Source organism: Trachurus japonicus, chromosome 2, assembly GCF_045865225.1.
Source record: "Trachurus japonicus isolate A0001 chromosome 2, Traja_1.0".
Classification (NCBI taxonomy): domain Eukaryota; kingdom Metazoa; phylum Chordata; class Actinopteri; order Carangiformes; family Carangidae; genus Trachurus; species Trachurus japonicus.
In genome coordinates, this window is record NC_140908.1 from 15,192,991 (window position 1) to 15,211,746 (window position 18,756).

Sequence of the window (18,756 nt, forward strand, 5' to 3'; positions counted from 1 at the left end):
TGCATCCAGAGTTTACAGCAGCAGGACCCTGATACCACATCCACCACCTCCATCCTCCATGATGAGGAAAACACTGGACATCAGGACTGCAGTGTGTGTGTGTGTGTGTGTGTGTGTGTGTGTGTGTGTGTGTGTGTGTAAGGTGCTACCTGCAGACAGCCTCTCATATATATATATACATATGTATTATACACCGCCTCCCCCCCTCCTCTTCCTCTATAGGCTCTTTCTGTCCGTCTTCCTGACGTCACAGTTACGCACGCTGCTGCTGCCTCTCCGCGCGCTAATTAGCCGCCGCTGTCCCCTCCCCTCCCTCCCCTCCTGCCCCCCCCTCCCTCCCTCCCTCCCTCCTCGGAGGTAACTTGTGGAGAGTTTGAAGCGGGCGGAGCAAAGCTGGAACAGACGGTTTATAAATTCGGGAGTCGTCCTGCAGCACCGGCTGGATTCCTCTGATACCGGGAGCACGGAGGGGAAGGAGGTCCAACACAACACACACACCCACCACCAGCCAGCAGGAAGGAAGGAAGGAAGGAAGGGAACATATAAAAAGGAAAAAGAGAGGAGGAATTAAAGGAAAAAAGAAAAAGAAGTCACGATGCCTGCGAATAAAGAAGACGGCGGCTGGAAGAAGTTCCTGTGGGACTCGGACAAGGGGGAACTGCTGGGGCGCACGGGCGGCAGCTGGTGTGAGTAACCAGCCTATCACACACCTTCCTTCCCCTCCGCGCGCACCTGTTCCATCTGACTTTGCAGCATCCGTGTGTGTGTGTGCGTGCGTGTGAGTGTATGCGAATGTGTAGCCTATGTATGTGTGTGTGTGTGGGACCGATTCCTATTAATCAGCCAGGTGCAAGATAGATAGATAAAGAGAGAGAAAGAGAGCGGCTGTCCAGGTGTGTGTGTAAAAAAATGTGTGTGTGAGTGTCTGATTGTGCATGCATGGTGTGTAGCCGCTGCGGTGCACACACACACACACACACACACACACGCAGCTGATGTGCGTGTAATGACGTGAAGTTGTGCTGTAGAGAGACAGAGACAGAGGAGTAGTTTAGTATCAGGGGCATCGAAGGGGTTAAAAATGCATCATAGTCCCAAGGTGAGTCAAGGTGATCCGGCCCTGTGGACGCGGCGGAAGGAGCCGACGCGGAGGACTACGTATCGATCCGCGGTGGTGTCGGGTGGCTGTAATCAGGTGTCACTCTGTAATCTAAAGGGACAATACAACTGATTAACTGACTGCAGCAGCGCAGCAGCGACCGACCGACCTTTCTTCTCCTGTTTCCTCCGCTAGCGACACTGCGCATGTCCTCATCTCCTCGTCTCCTCATGTCCTTGTCTCCTCTCCTCTCCTCTTCCCTCCCTCCCTCCCCCCCCCCCCCCCACACCTCCTCAATGTCAAAGTGACACCTGGGTTTAATGTTGTCTCAGTGACTGCATGGCTGCTGCTGCTGCTGCTGTGTGGGGGTCATCTGAGAGTGTGTGGTGCCATGCGCAGTGACAGTGATGCTGATGCTCATGATCATGTGTGTTACCAGGTTTACGCTACTGCAGATGGAGAAGGGGGAGGAGGGGGAGGGAATGGAGGGTGGGGGGGTGTCAGGTTTTACACCAGGACTCGGGTTCTTCTGATGGTCGTGGATGAGCGGCTCGGCTCGTGTTGTGTTGTGTGACCTCTTTGACTTTGCCTTCCTCTTCCTCCCTCCTGCAGTAGCTCTGGACTTCACTTCACTTCACTTCACACTGATCCTACAGCTGCATGTTCATGTTCATGTTCATATATGTTCATGCTGAGAATCGATTAGAGAAAGAAAGAAAGAAAGAAAGCTGCTCATGCATTCCTGTAATCTGCACACATGCACATGGACACACAATGGCCACCACTGTTGTTGAGCCTTCGTCCTGTCCTGTTCTGACTCTGAATGCCGGCTTTGTACCTTCCCCTTTTTTCGCATCGACAGAGGAGACTTGAGCAGCGTTAACTTAGCACGCCGGTGTGTGTGTGTGTGTGTGTGTGTGTGTGTGTGTGTGTGTGTGTGTGTGTGTGTGTGTGTGCGACCGACAGACGTCCTTGGAGGATGAAGGAGTCTCTAGTCTCACTCTGGGCTGCACTTTTATACAATTCAAACCAAGATTTTGTTTTTTTAAAGCCTTTAAAAACTCATTTATCTCTTTACTGAGCATTTAAGTGCATGTCAGAGCACATGAATGAAACTGAGGAGTTACCATGACAACTGCATGTACCGAAGTGAATAAAATAATGTCATATCAAAACTGCACAAAATGGAGACCAACAAAACGATATGTTTGACTTCTAATGCATCTCTGCATTCAGAACATGTTCACTAAAGTGAATAAATCAAATCAAACTGCACAAAATAAAGACCCACAAAACAAAACAAGGTGTTTTCACTGCATCAGGCCACATTAATAAGAAACTGATATCTTTGCATTCAGAGCAAATGGAGCAAATAATCAGAAAGTGAGGAGGAGCATTACAACTGCATGTGTTCACGTGTCTCCTGCCTTTCAATAGAAGTTATAAAAGACATGTCCAACATCAGATGAGCATTAAATATGATCTCTTAGAGTCTGAACAGATTCTGCTGCATCTGCTTATTAAAAGTAGATCACTGTGTGTAACTATTGACACCCGGGTCGGGGGTTCAGGTCTACGTTTAGTCTGGATCGCCTCTGGATTTCCATCCGTGGTCTTATGAGGCCGTGAAATCCTCTTGACACTTGGATGTCATGTGTTTCTGGTCCCGACACTGCAGCTCTTTGTCACTCAGCTGTGGTGGTTGAAGCACAAGGATCAGTCACTGTTACACACACTCTGCTACACACACACACACACACACACACACACACACACACACACACACACACACACACACACACACACACACACACACACACACACACACACACCCTGGCATTGTTTTCTGTGTGTGAGTGTGTAGCTGACATGTAAATGAAGGCGGAGTTTGAAGTGTGAAGGTGCGGTCTGACCTAAGTCCTGAGTTTTCATAACACTGTAGTAAAAAGTTAGCTGCAGGGGGGGCGGGGCATCGCCATGGAGACGGGTATCAGACTGTCGTGATTGGTTAGGCTATTTATTAGTCGTGTTTTTTTTTTAAATTACACACAGGTAGGGTTGCAAAATTCCCAGGAATTTTCAAAGTTGGGAACTTTCCATGGGAATAAACGGAAACAAATCCGAAATTTACAAAATTGAAGGTAACATTTTACTCAACATTCATCATGTTTTTGTTGTTCAGTAAAAGAATTGATTGTTCATACAAGAATTACAACTTGATAAGGTTCTACTCACAAATAAATCTGTTGAAAATATTATATTATTGAAAATGATTATGGAAAATTTGGATATGATAGCCTACAGTTTGTTTAAATTACCCCTAATTTCCAGTTAATTCCCATAAATTCCCATAGTTTCCAATTTGGAATATTTCCAAAACTCCCCATCTTAACTTCCCATGGAAGGTTTCTGGAAATTTATCGGAAATTTATTGGAAATAAACAACCCTACACACAGGTAATCAACCTCCAATAATTTGAATATTTCAGCTTTAGCGCCAAAACCTGCAGTTCCTCTACTGACCACTAGAGTGAGTCAATCCCCATAGACTCCCATGTTAAATGTTAAATTTTACAGTAGGATTCCCATTCCATTCCATTTATCTTTATAAATGTTATATTATTATTTAAAGACGGCACAACAAGTCGACAGAATTTGCTTTCGGCGCAGCACAGTGGCACATACATAGCACCAACCATCATCAGACTAGACATGTTTACGGTCAGGTTTTGGTCCCGACAGCTGATTTCAATGACAGCTCACCTGTTTTACTTTATAATAGGCCTATATTTTAATTATATATCATATTAATATTATATTTAAGCTTAATAACAGGCCTGATGAATGCCCATGATCTTCAGAAATTACATCAGAGGTCTACTGTACATCTTTGCGTACCGTCTAGGGTCGAATTGTGCGCCGGTGAATCTAACTAATCATAGTGCAGTCTAGTCTAGTCTCTGCTTTTGTTGTATGTATGCTGTGATGTCACCACTAGAAACCACACACACACACACACACACACACACACTCACACACACTCTTTTTTTTCTCCCCCGCAGTCAGAATCATCGTCTTCTACATCATCTTCTACGGATGCCTGGCGGGGATCTTCATCGGCACCATCCAGGCGCTGCTGCTCACCCTGAGCAACTACAAACCCACCTGGCAGGACCGAGTGGCGCCCCCTGGTGAGACCACACACACACACACACACACACACACTTCCTGTCCAAAAAAACCAGTCTTTTTGTTTTTAATGTTGTGTTGTTGAGGTGATCTCATCTTGTTTTCCTGGGTGGACGTATCATTTACACTCTGAGCGGATCTTAAACACCCAAATGACACGATTCTTTAGTTTGGCAGCTGAGCTCACCCAAATAGATCTGACCCGACCCACATTCACTCTGCATCCTCTCCGTTAGCTGTCGGCTCCATGATGGCTGCTTTGACAAGGAGCTGTAAAAGTGTGAGGCGATTATTATAGTTTCTAAACATCTAAACATCTGGATCTAAGGTCAAGGACAAGTTTTGAAGCTCAGATTGAAGATATTTAAAGGGATAGTTCAACATTTTGGCAAATTGGCCCATTGCCATAATCGCTATAGTCATAGCAGTAGGTTCGTTACCTTTAATTGTAGGTGTAAGCTATTTTCAGTACGGCGGAGCGCAGCAGCTGGCTGCTCAGAGCTACGCTATGGAGGCTAATGGAATTTCTTGGTTTCCCTCATCAAACTCATCAAATTCAACATCCCAAAACTCCACAGCGCTTTTGTAGACAAGTTGTGACCTGCACAACCACCACGCTATGAGATAATGACGGAACGATACGAAACGGAGCCGTTTTCGAGGTAAATACAGGGTAAATACGGAGACTGCTTGCTGAAAAACTGTCCCTGAACGCAACGCGCATCAGCGGTTTTGTATGAATTTACCTCGAAAACGGCTCCGTTTCGTATCGTTCCGTCATTATCTCATAGCGTGGTGAATGTGCAGCTCACAACTTGTCTACAAAAGCGTTGTGGAGTTTTGGGATTTTGTATTTGATGAGTTTAATGAGGGAAACCAAGAAATCCCATAATGAGCCTCCGTAGCGTAGCTCTGAGCAGCTCACGGCTCTGCTCCGCCGTTCTAAAAATAGCTTACACCTACAATTAAAGGTAATGAACCTACTGCTATGACTATAGGGATTATGGCAATGGGCCAATTTGCCAAAATGTTGAACTATCCCTTTAAGCAACATATCACTCCAGGCCGTGGTCTATGCTCATTCTACCACTAAGGGGCGTTGTTCCCCCTCAGAGTGGTAGAATGAGCATAGACCACGGACTGGAGTGATATATTGCTTTTATAAAACGGTTACCAATAAAGGCAATATGAAAGAGGGATACGCATCAATTTCATGTAGTTTTATTCAACCAGAAATACGTAGGGGAGACCGGGGTTGGTTGGCACACTTTTCACTCTTTGCCGTAGCACTCTCGCATCATTTATGTGAGAATATTCAAACCAGCATCAAATGAAAGGTTAAGGTGTCAGCTTTAACTAAACACATTTCCATGTCCACAGTTATATTCTAAAATCAAGTTATTTATGAATAAAATCATACTGCGCCAACCAGCCCCGACACGGGGTTGGTTGGCACAATGTAAAAATGAATGGATGAAGCAACCAATATAATTTCTTGCACTCAGTGCACTGAATTGTATGAAATTATGTTAAATCACATTTAATATATGTATACTGCATGTTGGGGTTGGTTTGTGTGTGCCAACCAACCCCGACATGAGTGTGCCAACCAACCCCGACCAAAACAAACCCACTTTTGTGAATATATGATGTTGCCCAGTTAACATCACTCATCAAAGACTTTCAAGTTTCATATCAAATTGAAGATGATTTCTATCTCTACAAACTGAAGGTAACACATTTACAATATCTTTATCCAAAGCAATTTTATAACACTTTAACTGTGGGGGGCAATTTTTTACTTTTGGTACTAAAAAACAGATTTTTTGCCCTCAGCAAAAAAGTGAGTAATTTTCAGATGTTTTAACAAACTAGATAAGTGCAGCTCAAACAGATGATCATTTTGATGTCACATTTGTGAGTCTGTGACCAACAGGAGGCCAGAAAACAGGGGTGTGCCAACCAACCCCTGTAGCCAACCAACCCCGGTCTCCCCTATTATCCAATAAAAAGCTGTTCCCAGCTGTCCAGCTGTTACAGTGGGTACTAGTTTCATTTGGACGGTTTCACGCGAGATTCACGCGTGAGTCACGGGAGGCTCACGCGGATTTTTTGTGGAGGAGTAATTGTGTTTTCACCAGAAGCTGCAATGTGCCCAAAGAACCGCCAGGTGGCATCTGTGAGCAGCAGATCGCCTCTATAAGACAGCAGCACGGAGCAGTGAACACGAATGGGGAATGCAATATAATAATAATAATAATAATACAGTATAGTTTTTCAATGAGAAAAATGTAACGACGGCAGCTATACGTCTCACTGTCTTTTATCGATCCTCTTGTCAGCTCCAAACACACCCATCTGCACCGCGATTACGGACCACAGCGTGGTTTTCTACACAGCAGTTAATTAACTCAGTGGGTGATGCTGCCGGTGTGTTTTTAAAATGAGCCAACTACTGTACAGTAGTGTTCATTCCCCACCTTGTTTGACTGAGAGTGTAGCTGGATGATTTCTCATGAATGAACGGGCAATAGCCTATGCCACTTTCGGGCTGGGCAATAAAACAGGATATCCTGAAATAACTTTCCCTCGATAGAAATAGGCTACAAGATGTGTGGATATAGGTTTCATTCATCCATGTTTTGACAGACAACACAAACAACCAGTGACAGGGACGGACTGGCCATAGGGCAATATGGGCTAATGCCACAGCAGCCGCGACCGAAGATGCAGCCGTGCTGATGTGACCGCAAAAAAAAAGTCAGTCGGGGTCAGCTGGTTTACAGCCGGCGACTCTGAAACACTCGAGACACAATAACATTAGTAACGCAAGAAAGGTATAGTTCACTTAGTAGAGCAGCTCTCACTGTAAGCAAAGATTTTATTTCAGGATGCCAACGTGCAGTTTTAGTGAACAATGCATTTTCTCTTATCATCATTATTATGATCACTGATAGGCTATAGCCTATATGTGCGGCTATATATACCGTATGTGTGTGTTTGTGTAATGCAGGGGTGCTTTAAAAAAAACACAGCTGTCTGGACAGTAGGCATTTTTCTCACAACCGACCTCAAAAGCGAGGGCAGGTCCGCCGAAGCATCATTCTGCCCGTTGTCTTTGTTGTTACTTTGTTGCCGCTGCACAGAGCACATGGCTACTTAATTATGCACGTGCTGACCATATATGGTTATTAAAAAAAACCCCATCTCTGATCTCTGCCCGCACATAGACAGACACAGGTTCACATCCAGACAGGGGCGCACGGCAAATGCAGCTGCAGCGCTATTAAACTAGAGCAACAGCAACTCTCATATTTAAATTGTGTTTTATATTGATTTCATATATTTCACTGATTGCAATTAGGCTATAGAATGCTAGTGTGTGTTTTATTGAAAGCGAGGCTGGGTGAAAATGCTACAGTGGGGCTTATATGCAGCGGTCTGTAGGACCAGCTTAGAAACATCAGCGACACATTATCACCTTCATTTATCTCTGATCAATAGGTGTGCTTGTGGATACTTCAGCCCTGCCCCCCACATAACTTCACACAGCTGTTCAGTCAGCTTAGAAAAACCGGTTCTTACAGTAGCTACCTCTCCTCACACTTTTCATAAGCCGGAGGACAAAACTGTAGGCTTCATTGTTTCGTTTCATTTCGTTAAGTGAAAATCATCTCTGAATTATGGAACTAAAAATAAAATAGGCTTATCTTTAAAAAAAAAAAGATCCTATGATATTTAGCCTAATTGCATTATTTTTATTCAAATGTGACTGAGACCTTTATCTACCTAAACAGATGGTAACATGAATAAATATCCTGTTTTGTATTTTTCTGGAAACTGTTAAGGGGCGTTCACACCGGACGAGATAGACGCGAATGGAGCGGCAACTCTACATTGAAAATCAATGTAAATGGCGCGATGACACGCGATTCAGGCGGAGGCGGCGCAAATGGAGCGTCTGGTGCGATGAGACGCGGCGCGAATGAAGCGGCGCGTCTGAAGCGGCGAGAATAAAGTTGAAAATATTGAACTTTTCAGGCGGCATCGCGCCGTGACATCCAATCAGCGCCGAGTTCAAGCCGACGACGTCACTTCTCTGTACGGTTGTTTACACTCAGAACAACATGAAGGAGAAGCTGATTGTATTTGAGCTGTGTGTGGGCACCGCTGCCGTCTTCTACACAGAGTGAACACACACACACACACACACACACACACACACACACACACACACAGTGAACCCAGACAGGACGGCGGGTGGTTTTCCGGTGTTTCTGAGACTTGTACAGCAGTAGTACAGTGCAGCAACGGTGGTGATATCAGCCATGATTGACGTGGAAAGAGAGCAGGTTGAGACCGGTTTTCAAATGAACGGGCGGAGCGTCTAGCGCGAATGACACGATGGACGCGAATGATCCAAAATGACCAAGCGGCGCGATGAAAGCGTCTGGCGCGATTATATTCGCGTCTATCGCGTCCGGTGTGAACGCCGCTTTACATTATGTAACGTGACCGCGGCACTCTCTCCCCTCTCTCTCCCTCCCGAATTGGGCATATTATGATAAATATAACTGTAGATGAAAACAATAATTGAAGAAAAAATAAGCTATTGTCGGCCCGAGGTAGGCTATAAATGCCCAGAAATCGAATGTTTCATTTGTGTAAGTCGTAAGCTTCAGAAACCAGACAAATAACCAAGTCCAGTTGCATTCGATTTAAATTTCCTTGAGATAACTATGACCGGGAGTCCGGGACAAACGATAATATTCACAGACGCACACGCCGGCCGGAGTCAACTCGCAACAATGTAGCTTTCCCTCGATTAAAGTAGTTCTGTCATCTCCCACTTTGTACCGGATAAGAGACAGCACCCGACAGATACAGTATGCTAAATGTTTGGATGCAGGTTGAAGTGTCAGTAGTCGCTGCAGGGACGATTGATACAGCTGTTTCAAATGTCCCTCACGCCACCGTGCGTAGTGATTGTGGTCACACTGCGCGATCAAAATATGTATATAAATCACCGAATTAATACCCTATTGTTTTGCAATGAACAACAACCGATTTGAATGAACAACATATTTTTAATAAACACCAGATATTTTTAATGAACAAAACGTGTTTATGACATGAATCAACAGATATTCAGCAAAGTGAGGGGAAAATGAAATGAAATGAAAATGAAAATGAAAATGCAGTCGTCCAACAACTCGTACAAAAGAAGAAAGGCGAGTTTAATCGAAATGCGGATCCTGACAATTACGCACGGGACAAAAATATTTATTTGACCTATTTATATTGTGAGAAATTATGTGACATTTTGGCAATGACGAGTACACTAGTATGTTGTCTGATATGCTGCATAAAAACGAGAGTAATGACAGTAGTTTCTGTTTAAAACATGCTGTTTCAACCGTCCCTCCTCTGTGTCTCTAACGACCCGCATAGGTGGGGCGTTTGAGACAAATGTCAACTTATGTTCAAAGTTATCATCGCGATCATCCAATATGTGTTAAATTACACTTGTAACTAAGAGAATACACATGTGAGTTGTTGATCACATGATACAAATGTTTGTGTACATAACATCATCTTTGAAAAAGACGTTTAATGAAAAGTGTATCAATCGACCCGGCGCTCCTCAAACTTGGAGCCACCCAGCCAGGCTACAGGAGAGATCAAAGATATGCAGGGGACCCCCAAAAGGCTGAGAACCACTGATCCTGTTGAACGTAGGCTACTGTAACCACTGTGAAACAATAAAAACAACAACATTGATCTGATTGACCGGCGTAGCGGTCCCTCTCTCCATCCACTCTCTAGCTCTCTCGACCACAGCTGCAAATGAAGTACCTATGGCCTATGAACAGCGCCACTCTCCATTGCAGCTACGTTGTGGTCAAACGTGGAATTACCCCAAAATCTTTTGAGCTGCATCTCAGTACGATGCTTCCACCTAGTGGCTACAGTGTGACCTACAATTTCACGCAACGCGTGAATCACGCGTTACGTGAGGGAAACGTCCAAATGAAACTAGTACCCACTGTAGCTCCAAGTAGCTCTGTCACTGCTCAGTCCCCTCTACCATTGTTAACCCTCTGGAGGTCAAAGTTCACCTTCAACATGTCAGTTACACTACTTTACTACAGTTTTAACATCGTAAAAACATCAGCTGTCTTTTGCTACAGACTGCAACAGTCCATCATACGTGCCTGAGGCGGAGTGATAGCCTACGCTGTGATAAGGCTTTAGAATAGTAGCCGTGGTATATGCTCATTATACCACGGTTAACAACCAATCAGATCGCAGGATTTCACCTTTTACGTTTTATAATTTTTTTTTTTAAGCTAATCTTTCTTGATACCGCAACGGCCTCGACGGAGCTTCTACAGATTTGACAAGGAGCTGTAAAAGTGTGAGGCGATTTATAATAGTTTCTAAACATCTGGATCTAAGGTCAAGGACAAAGTTTTGAAGATATCTCATCTTATATAATTAAAACGGCTGCTTGCTTTCATAATCAGCAGCAAAGGGGATTAGCAGCAGCTCCTCTGCTTTCATGGCTGCTGCCTTTTTGTTTTGGAAATGCGACTTCTTCATCCCGGTCCCAGAGCAGCCTCCCCTGTGTCAACAACACCGCATCATCGTTGCCATGGCGAGAGGGTCCGCCGGGGGGGTTTCTGCAGGTCACATTGAGCATGTGCGGCGCTGTGATTAGCCGCTCTGTTATTATGTCTCCAGAGGGTTCAAGTGCAGGTGCATTATGGGTCATGAAATGTGCTGATCTCTAGTCAGCATTAGCTTTCTATTTAGTTTCAGGTCTGGACCGGGTTCAAGCCGACTCAGCTGGACCCAACATCAGACCTGACATTGATACTCGTCGTCTTCACATCAGCACAAATTGACAAAAAAAAAAGTTGCTCCTGTTCCTAGTAGCATTTTTTTTTTAAGTGGGGGGTTGTATGATCTCCAAATAGCCCCTAAAGTACTTTAACTGCAGTAGAAGACTCTCTGCACTGCAAAAAATCTAATATCTTACCAAGAATATTTGTCTTATTTCTAGTCAAAATGTCATTTTTAGTCAAAACAAAACTAATTCTACTTAAAATAAGACTCATCACATTAAAAAGCAGCTTGTTTTTAGACACTTTTTACTTCTTTCAAGCAGATTTTCACTTAAAATAATCTGATAGTGGAGCAAGTTTTTCTTCTTTATTACAAGCACAAAAAACTTACTTTCACTGGCAGATTGTTCTACTTATTTCAAGTGAAAATTTGTTTGAAACAAGTGAAAATGATCTAAAAACAAGTTAATTTTTAGGTGATGAGTCTTATTTTAAGTGGAAAGAGATTAGTTTTGACTAGAAATGAGACATTTGGACAAGAAATAAGACAAATATTCTTGGAAAGATGTTGAGTTTTTGCAGTGTGCACTCCTCCCGTTAGCAACGCCAGCCCTAAAACCTCTTTTAGGCCGTGAAAATAGGCCGTTTCTTTGGGTCTGTTCACAACACTGTATGTTGTAAATCTCTGGGCAGGGCTATTATGGGCTGGCGTTGCTAACGGGAGGAGTGCAGAGAGTCTTCTACTGCAATTAAAGTACTTAGGGGATATTTGTAGATCATACAACCACACTTTAAAAAAAATGCTACTATCCCTTTAATTTGATTATTTTGTTAGAGAGAAGTAGGGTTGCAAAGGGCTGGAAAATTTCCAGTAAATTTCCGGAAACTTTCCAGAAACTTTCCATTGGAATGATGGGAATTTATGGGAATTGTTGGGAATTTATGGGAATTAACTGTAAATTGGGGGTAATTTAAACAAACTGTATCATATCCAAACATAAATGCAAATATTTAGTTTTGTCATAAGCAGACATCCATGCAAAATAATACAATTAAAAAACATTTCAACAGATTTATTTGTGAGTAGAACTTTCTCTTTCTTCTACTGCAATTAAAGTACTTAGGGGCTATTTGTAGATCATACAACCCCACTTTAAAAAAAATGCTACTATCCCTTTAAGGTTGAGAAAAGGTGTGTTGAGTGTGTGTTGTGTTGTCCCTGCAGGTCTTTCACACACCCCGCGCTCGGATAAGACTGAGATGTCCTTCAGCCTCAACGACGTGGAGACCTACCTGCCCTACACCAAGGCCCTGAGGGACTTCCTGAACAACTACGATGACGAAAAACAGAGGGACCAGATGAAGTACGAGGACTGTGGAGGTGGGTTCTACCCCGGGGCCAGGTTTCCTTAAAGGGATAGTTCAACATTTTGGCAAATCGGCCCATTGCCATAATAATCCCTATAGTCATAGCAGCAGTAGGTTCGTTACCTTTAACCCTCCTGTTGTCCTCCTGGGTCAAGGAAGGAAGGATGAAAGGAAGGAAGGAAGGAAGGAAGGAAGGAAGGAAGGAAGGAAGGAAGGAAGGAAGGAAGGAAGGAAGGAAGGAAGGAAGGACAAAGGGAGGGATGGGAGGAAAGAAGGAAGGGAAAAATGGAGGTAAGATAGTTTGGGTCAGATTGGGTCAAAAGGAAGGAAGAAGTAAGGACAAAGGGAAGGAAGGAAGGAAAAAGGAAGGAAAGAAATATGGAGGGAGGGAACAGATTGAGTCAATTGGATCAAAAGAGGAAAGGAGAATAAGTCAGGACGAAGGGAAGGAAGGAAGGGGAAAAGGAAAGAAAGAAAAAATGGAGGGAAGGAACAGATTAGGTCAAGGAAGGAAGCAGAAGGACGGACGAAGGAAGGAAGGAAGAAAGGAAGAAAGGGGAAAGGATTGTGGAAAGAAGGAAGGAAATAAATATGGAGGGAGGGAACAGATTGGTCAATTGGATCAAAAGAGGAAGGAAGAAGAAGTCAGGACGAAGGGAGGGAAGGAAGGAAGGAAGGAGAAAAGGATTGTGGAAAGAGGAAAGAAGGAAGGAAGGAAGGAGGAAGGGAACAGATAAGGACAACAGGAGGGTTAATTGTCGGTGCAAGCTATTTTTAGAACGGCGAAGCAGAGCCGTGAGCTGCTCAGAGCTACGCTACGAAGGCTCATTATGGGATTTCTTGGTTTCAAACTCATCAAACTCATCAAATACACAATCCAACAACTCCACAACGCTCTGGTGGACAAGTTGTGAGCTGCACATTCACCACACTATGAGATAATAACACAACGTTACCACACAGAGTTGTTTTAGAGGGAAATTCATGCAAAACCGCTGATGCACGTTGCCTTCAGGGACAGTTTTTCATCAACAGTCTCTGTATTTCCCTCTAAAACAACTCTGTGTGGTAACGTTGTGTTATTATCTCATAGCGTGGTGAATGTGCAGCTCACAACTTGTCCACCAGAGCGTTGTGGAGTTGTTGGATTGTGTATTTGATGAGTTTGATGAGGGAAACCAAGAAATCCCATGAGCCTCCGTAGCGTAAAAACAGCTTGCACCGACAATTAAAGGTAACGAACCTACTGCTATGACTATAGGGATTATTATGGCAATGGGCCAATTTGCCAAAATGTTGAACTATCCCTTTAAAAGATCGGGTCCTAGATCTCACTAACCCTTCCCTCCCCTTCCTCCTCCAGATGAACCCGGCCCCTACAAGGAGCGAGGCGACCTGGAGAGCGAGACGGGCATCAGGAGGGCCTGCCGCTTCCCCAGGAGCCTGCTGGGCCCCTGCTCCGGCATCGAGGACCGCGACTTCGGCTTCAAGGAAGGAAAACCGTGCGTGATCGTGAAGCTGAACCGGATCGTCAACTTCCGTCCACGGGCAAGTTTTTTTAAAAATGGGATCGTAGTCGTGACAAGACGCATCGAGAAAATCATTCAAGTCTGTCCACTAAGCTCAGTTTGCAACTCCAAATCTTTCCAAGAATATTTGTCTTAATTTCTTGTCAAAATGTCTCAGTTCTAGTCAAAACTAATCTATTTCCACTTAAAATAAGACACATCACCTAAAAATTAACTTGTTTTTAGATCATTTTCACTTGTTTCAAACAAATTTTTACTCGAAATAAGTAGAAAAATCTGCCAGTGAAAGCAAGTTTTTTGTGCTTGTAATAAGAAAGAAAAACTTGCTCCACTATCAGATTTTTCTACTTATTTCAAGTGAAAATCTGCTTGAAAGAAGTAAAAAGTGTCTAAAAACAAGCTGCTTTTTAATGTGATGAGTCTTATTTTAAGTAGAATGAGATTTGTTTTGACTAGAAATGACATTTTGACTAGAAATAAGACAAATATCCTTGGTAAGATTTTGAGTTTTTGCAGTGAGGAACACAACTTTAGTCCTACAACAGAACAGTTGCACATTTATTTGCATGTGTTGTGTTATTATAAATATTATAGAGAAATTTCTTGAAAAAAGTGTTGGATTCAGAAAAAGCAAAACTCTTCGCACATCTATTTAGGTGCGTCGGAGGATGACAATTAAGTCCAAATTAAACAAAGAAAAGTTCCCACACACACATGGCCAACTTGCAGAAATTTATTGCGACGTTTCGGTACTAGACCTTATACAAGCTAAATGTAAAGGTCTAGTACCGAAACGTCGCAATACATTTCTGCAAGTTGGCCATGTGTGTGCAGGAACTTTTCTTTGTTCGAAAAAAGTGGTGAAATTCTCAAAGAAAAAGTTTTTTTTACAAAAGTTTAAAATTTTCTAGAAAAAAAAGTGGTAAAATCTTCTCGAAAAACAAAATCTAGAAAAAGTGGTAAAATTTCTAAAAATAAAAAAAGAATTCTCAAAAAAAAAACAACCCCCACGGACCCCATGTTGAGAACCACTGGTGTAGTAGTCTTACAGATGTCCTCACTTCTTTGTGTGTATATCTTGTTGCTGCTTTCTTGGCCAGGCCATGCTTGTAAAAGAGATTTTTTTATCTCAAGCAATTTGCCTGGTAAAATAAAGGTTAAATAAAATAAATAAAATGTCAGTGTTGCCGTCTGTAGTGCTGAATCAAGTCCAGGTCCTAATGCATCTATGCATCTTCTCTGTGCAGGCTCCTGGCTCCAATGAGAGCATCCCTGAAGAGGCTCAACCCAAGGTGCAGCCCAACACCATCCCCCTCTACTGCACCAACAAGGTAATCACATATGGGAATAAAAGGGAATAAAAGGGAATAAATCAGAAATTTACAAAATTGAAGGTTGGCCAGGTTAACAGGAAACTTAAATATAGTTGTGAAAAATATATTGTAGCATACTAAAACAACCAGATTTAATGCAAGTACACTTGAATATCTATGGAAAGCGGAAAGTGTTTTCACTACATTTCCCATGAGCCTCTGTGCGCACGGTGAAATTCTTGGACCGGCGCAAAGACGGACAAAAGCGAAAAAACTTGGCAAGAATGTTTTCATTGATCAAGAATGAAAGTCGGAGGTTCGCAGATGATCAGATACCATCGTAGTAAAATATATATAGTAATATTTTAGTCAGCATTCATGTTTGTTGTTGAAATGATTGTTCATACAAGAATGATAAAGTTCTACTCACAAATAAATCTGTTGAAATGTCATATGTTTTTTAAAATTGTATTATTTTGCATGGATGTCTGCTTATGATAAAAAATTACATTTATGTTTGGGTATGATACAGTTTGTTTAAATTACCCCCAACTTCCAGTTAATTCCCATAAATTCCCAATAATTCCTATAAATTCCATAATTCCCATGGAAAGTTTCCAATTTGGAATATTTCCAGTATTCCCCAGCTTAACTTCCCATGGAAAGTTTCTGGAAATTTACTGGAAATTTTCCGCGCCTTTGCAACCCTAATTCCCTTAAATGAAGTCATGATTTCGATTTCATCACGATCTTATATCGAAAAAAGAAAAACAACAATTTAGGCCAAAGAACCTTTCTGAACAGATTTTAATCTAAATAGTTGCAGTTTTGCCAACATGTGCAAACAACGTAAACATAGTAAAAGGTAAACAACAACACTCTGATAAAGTGGACTCTTGCAACATAAAGGGTAGCTTTCAATAAACATGAAAGTAAAATATCAATGAAGACATTACTGTTTGTTTTATTCAACACAGTCGTTTTAACAGGATTTTAAGTATCAAAACACTAAATAGCTGATTGAAAAGGGTCAAATAAAAATACAAACTACAGTAACTGTTGTTATCTCTTTTAGCAAACTTTGCAAATGTCCTTTGTTTGCGCTTTGCAGCATAGAACTAGAGAAGCAGAGAACTAGAGAACATAGAGAAGCAGTTTATAGAATGAGCCCCAGACGATCCTACGATCTCTGCACTTTGGCAGATCGTCTACCCCAGGGGTGTCAAACATGTGGCCCGCGGGCCAAAACCGGCCCGCCAGAGGGTCCAATCTGGCCCGCGGGATGAATTTACCAGATTTAAAAATTACATAGAAGACAGAAGAGGCATTATGTTGTTGAAATTGCATGTATTTTTCTCAAGAAATTTCAGGTTGGTCATAATATGTTTTGTAATAGGATAGTTATGTAATGTAAACATCTTAATAATGCACTTCTTTGCACTAAAACAAAGAGAAAAGAGTTCTTATTAGGCTATTTATAGACCGAATCGCCTTGTTCTTTACATTCTACTTCTGGGTAGAAAACCAGCACGTAATTTGAATGAGATAATAGTAACGAACGAGAGTTTAGCTATATATATATCATATTTTTCAGGCCCTATCACCGTTTAGACAAATCTGAAATGATTGAAGAAACATTACTATTTCTGTGTGTGTTTTGTGTTGCTATGTGTTGTATTTATTCAGTTTGGGGGAATCACAGTGTCTAGAAAGCATCAGTGGCTCAGCTGACAGGGACAGCTAACGGTAGCTAAGCTAACGGTAGCTAAGCTAACGGTAGCTAAGCTAACAGCAGGACGTCAGCTGTTAAAACCCTCCCGTTGTGGGACACGACATGAAACTACTCCAGTTAGCTCAGTCATGTTGGAACTCAGATATCCACTGGAGAAAATATGTTTTCATGGAGCGTTTATTGAGTCACTGAGTTATTAAAGTTAAACAGCTAGCTAACCGTTAGCCCGGCTAATCTATGATAACCATGACTAATTACAAACATGTGCACACGTAAATAGTAATGTTTGTCCAATCATTGGTTTTATAAACTTTACAGACATCAGATTAGTCTAAACGGTGATATAGTGACATGAAAAAGTAGATATATATATATATATATATATATAACGAAACTCTCGTCCGTCACTATTGTTCGAATGCTGGTTTTCTACCCGGAAGTAGTTGTAAACAACAAGGAGATTCGTCCTATAGGATATTATGCTATTATTTTACCAGTCCGGCCCACTTGAGATCACATTGCACTTAATTTGGCCCCTGAACTAAATTGAGTTTGACACCTCTGGTCTACACACTCTAATCCTTCACCATCTAATATCGCCGTATCGCCCAGCCCTTATTCACACACCACGTCTCTTTGTCCCTCCAGAGAGAGGAGGACGCCGGGAAGATCGGCGAGATCAAGTACTACGGCATCGCGGGCGGCTTCCCCCTGCAGTACTACCCGTACTACGGCAAGCTGCTGCACCCGCAGTACCTGCAGCCGCTGGTGGCGCTGCAGTTCACCAACCTGACTCAGAACACCGAGCTGCGCATCGAGTGCAAAGTGTACGGCGAGAACATCGGCTACAGCGAAAAGGACCGCTACCAGGGACGCTTTGATATCAAGTTCCAGATCAGCAATTTATGACTTTGATCATGAGCCATAGCACTTTGTCTGTCTGACCGCCCCCACCCCCCTCCCACCCTCTTTCCCCCCCCCCCCCCATCTACCGTAGAAGACGCTCGGCGAGGGCGGTAGGCGTTAGCGGTTAAGTCAATCACAATAGTCTTGAATGAATAATGATGAGAGAAACCCTGCTAGAGGACCGACGTGTAATCAGCTTTTCATCAATTCTGTCTACCGCATTTAGGATGTAATTTTAGAGGAAGAGTAGCAATAGGTCTAATAATAATAATAAATATTTATTCAGCTGTAACAGAGACTTCTCTCTCTCCACGAGCCATTGGGACATCCATCACCACTGTAAAGTAAAGTGTACTTCATGTGCGCCGCCGCGTAGCGAGCTATGTCGCTTCCCCACCTGCTGCCGAGTGAAAGAAAGAGTGAAAGAGTGAGTGAATGTGGCTTCTGTAGAGTGTTGCACTAGTCCTTCCAAAAAACAAAAAACCAACCGAGAAAACCACATCCTACTCATAGTCTTCCGTGAGCAAGCTTTAGCAGTTGCAAGATATGTGCGTGGTGTGCGTGCGTGCGTGCGTGTGTGTTGGTGACATGAACACACACTCCACCTCTTGATATAGATGGTGTGTGCGAGGAGAAGCTGCACTCCAGGGAACTTCTTGTCCTCTTTTTGTTTGTTTTCCAGCTGATCGAGATTGGGATTCCTTTTTTTTCTTCTTGTTTGTTTTCCAGCTGATCGAGATTAGGATTCCTTTTTTTTCTTCTTGTTTGTTTT

The 18,756-nt window shown here is 42.8% G+C and overlaps 1 protein-coding gene across 1 annotated transcript; it reads left to right on the plus strand.

Annotated features, from left to right (window-relative positions):
• Positions 1 to 444: 444 nt before the first annotated feature.
• Positions 445 to 18,388, plus strand: atp1b1b (ATPase Na+/K+ transporting subunit beta 1b). Its single transcript, XM_085802679.1, has 6 exons — positions 445 to 686; positions 4,162 to 4,290; positions 12,362 to 12,517; positions 13,868 to 14,052; positions 15,281 to 15,364; positions 17,727 to 18,388. Exons 1-6 carry the CDS (start codon positions 596 to 598, stop codon positions 17,985 to 17,987), a joined length of 906 nt encoding a protein of 301 aa, XP_085658805.1. The 5' UTR covers positions 445 to 595; the 3' UTR covers positions 17,988 to 18,388.
• The last annotated feature ends 368 nt before the right edge of the window (positions 18,389 to 18,756 follow it).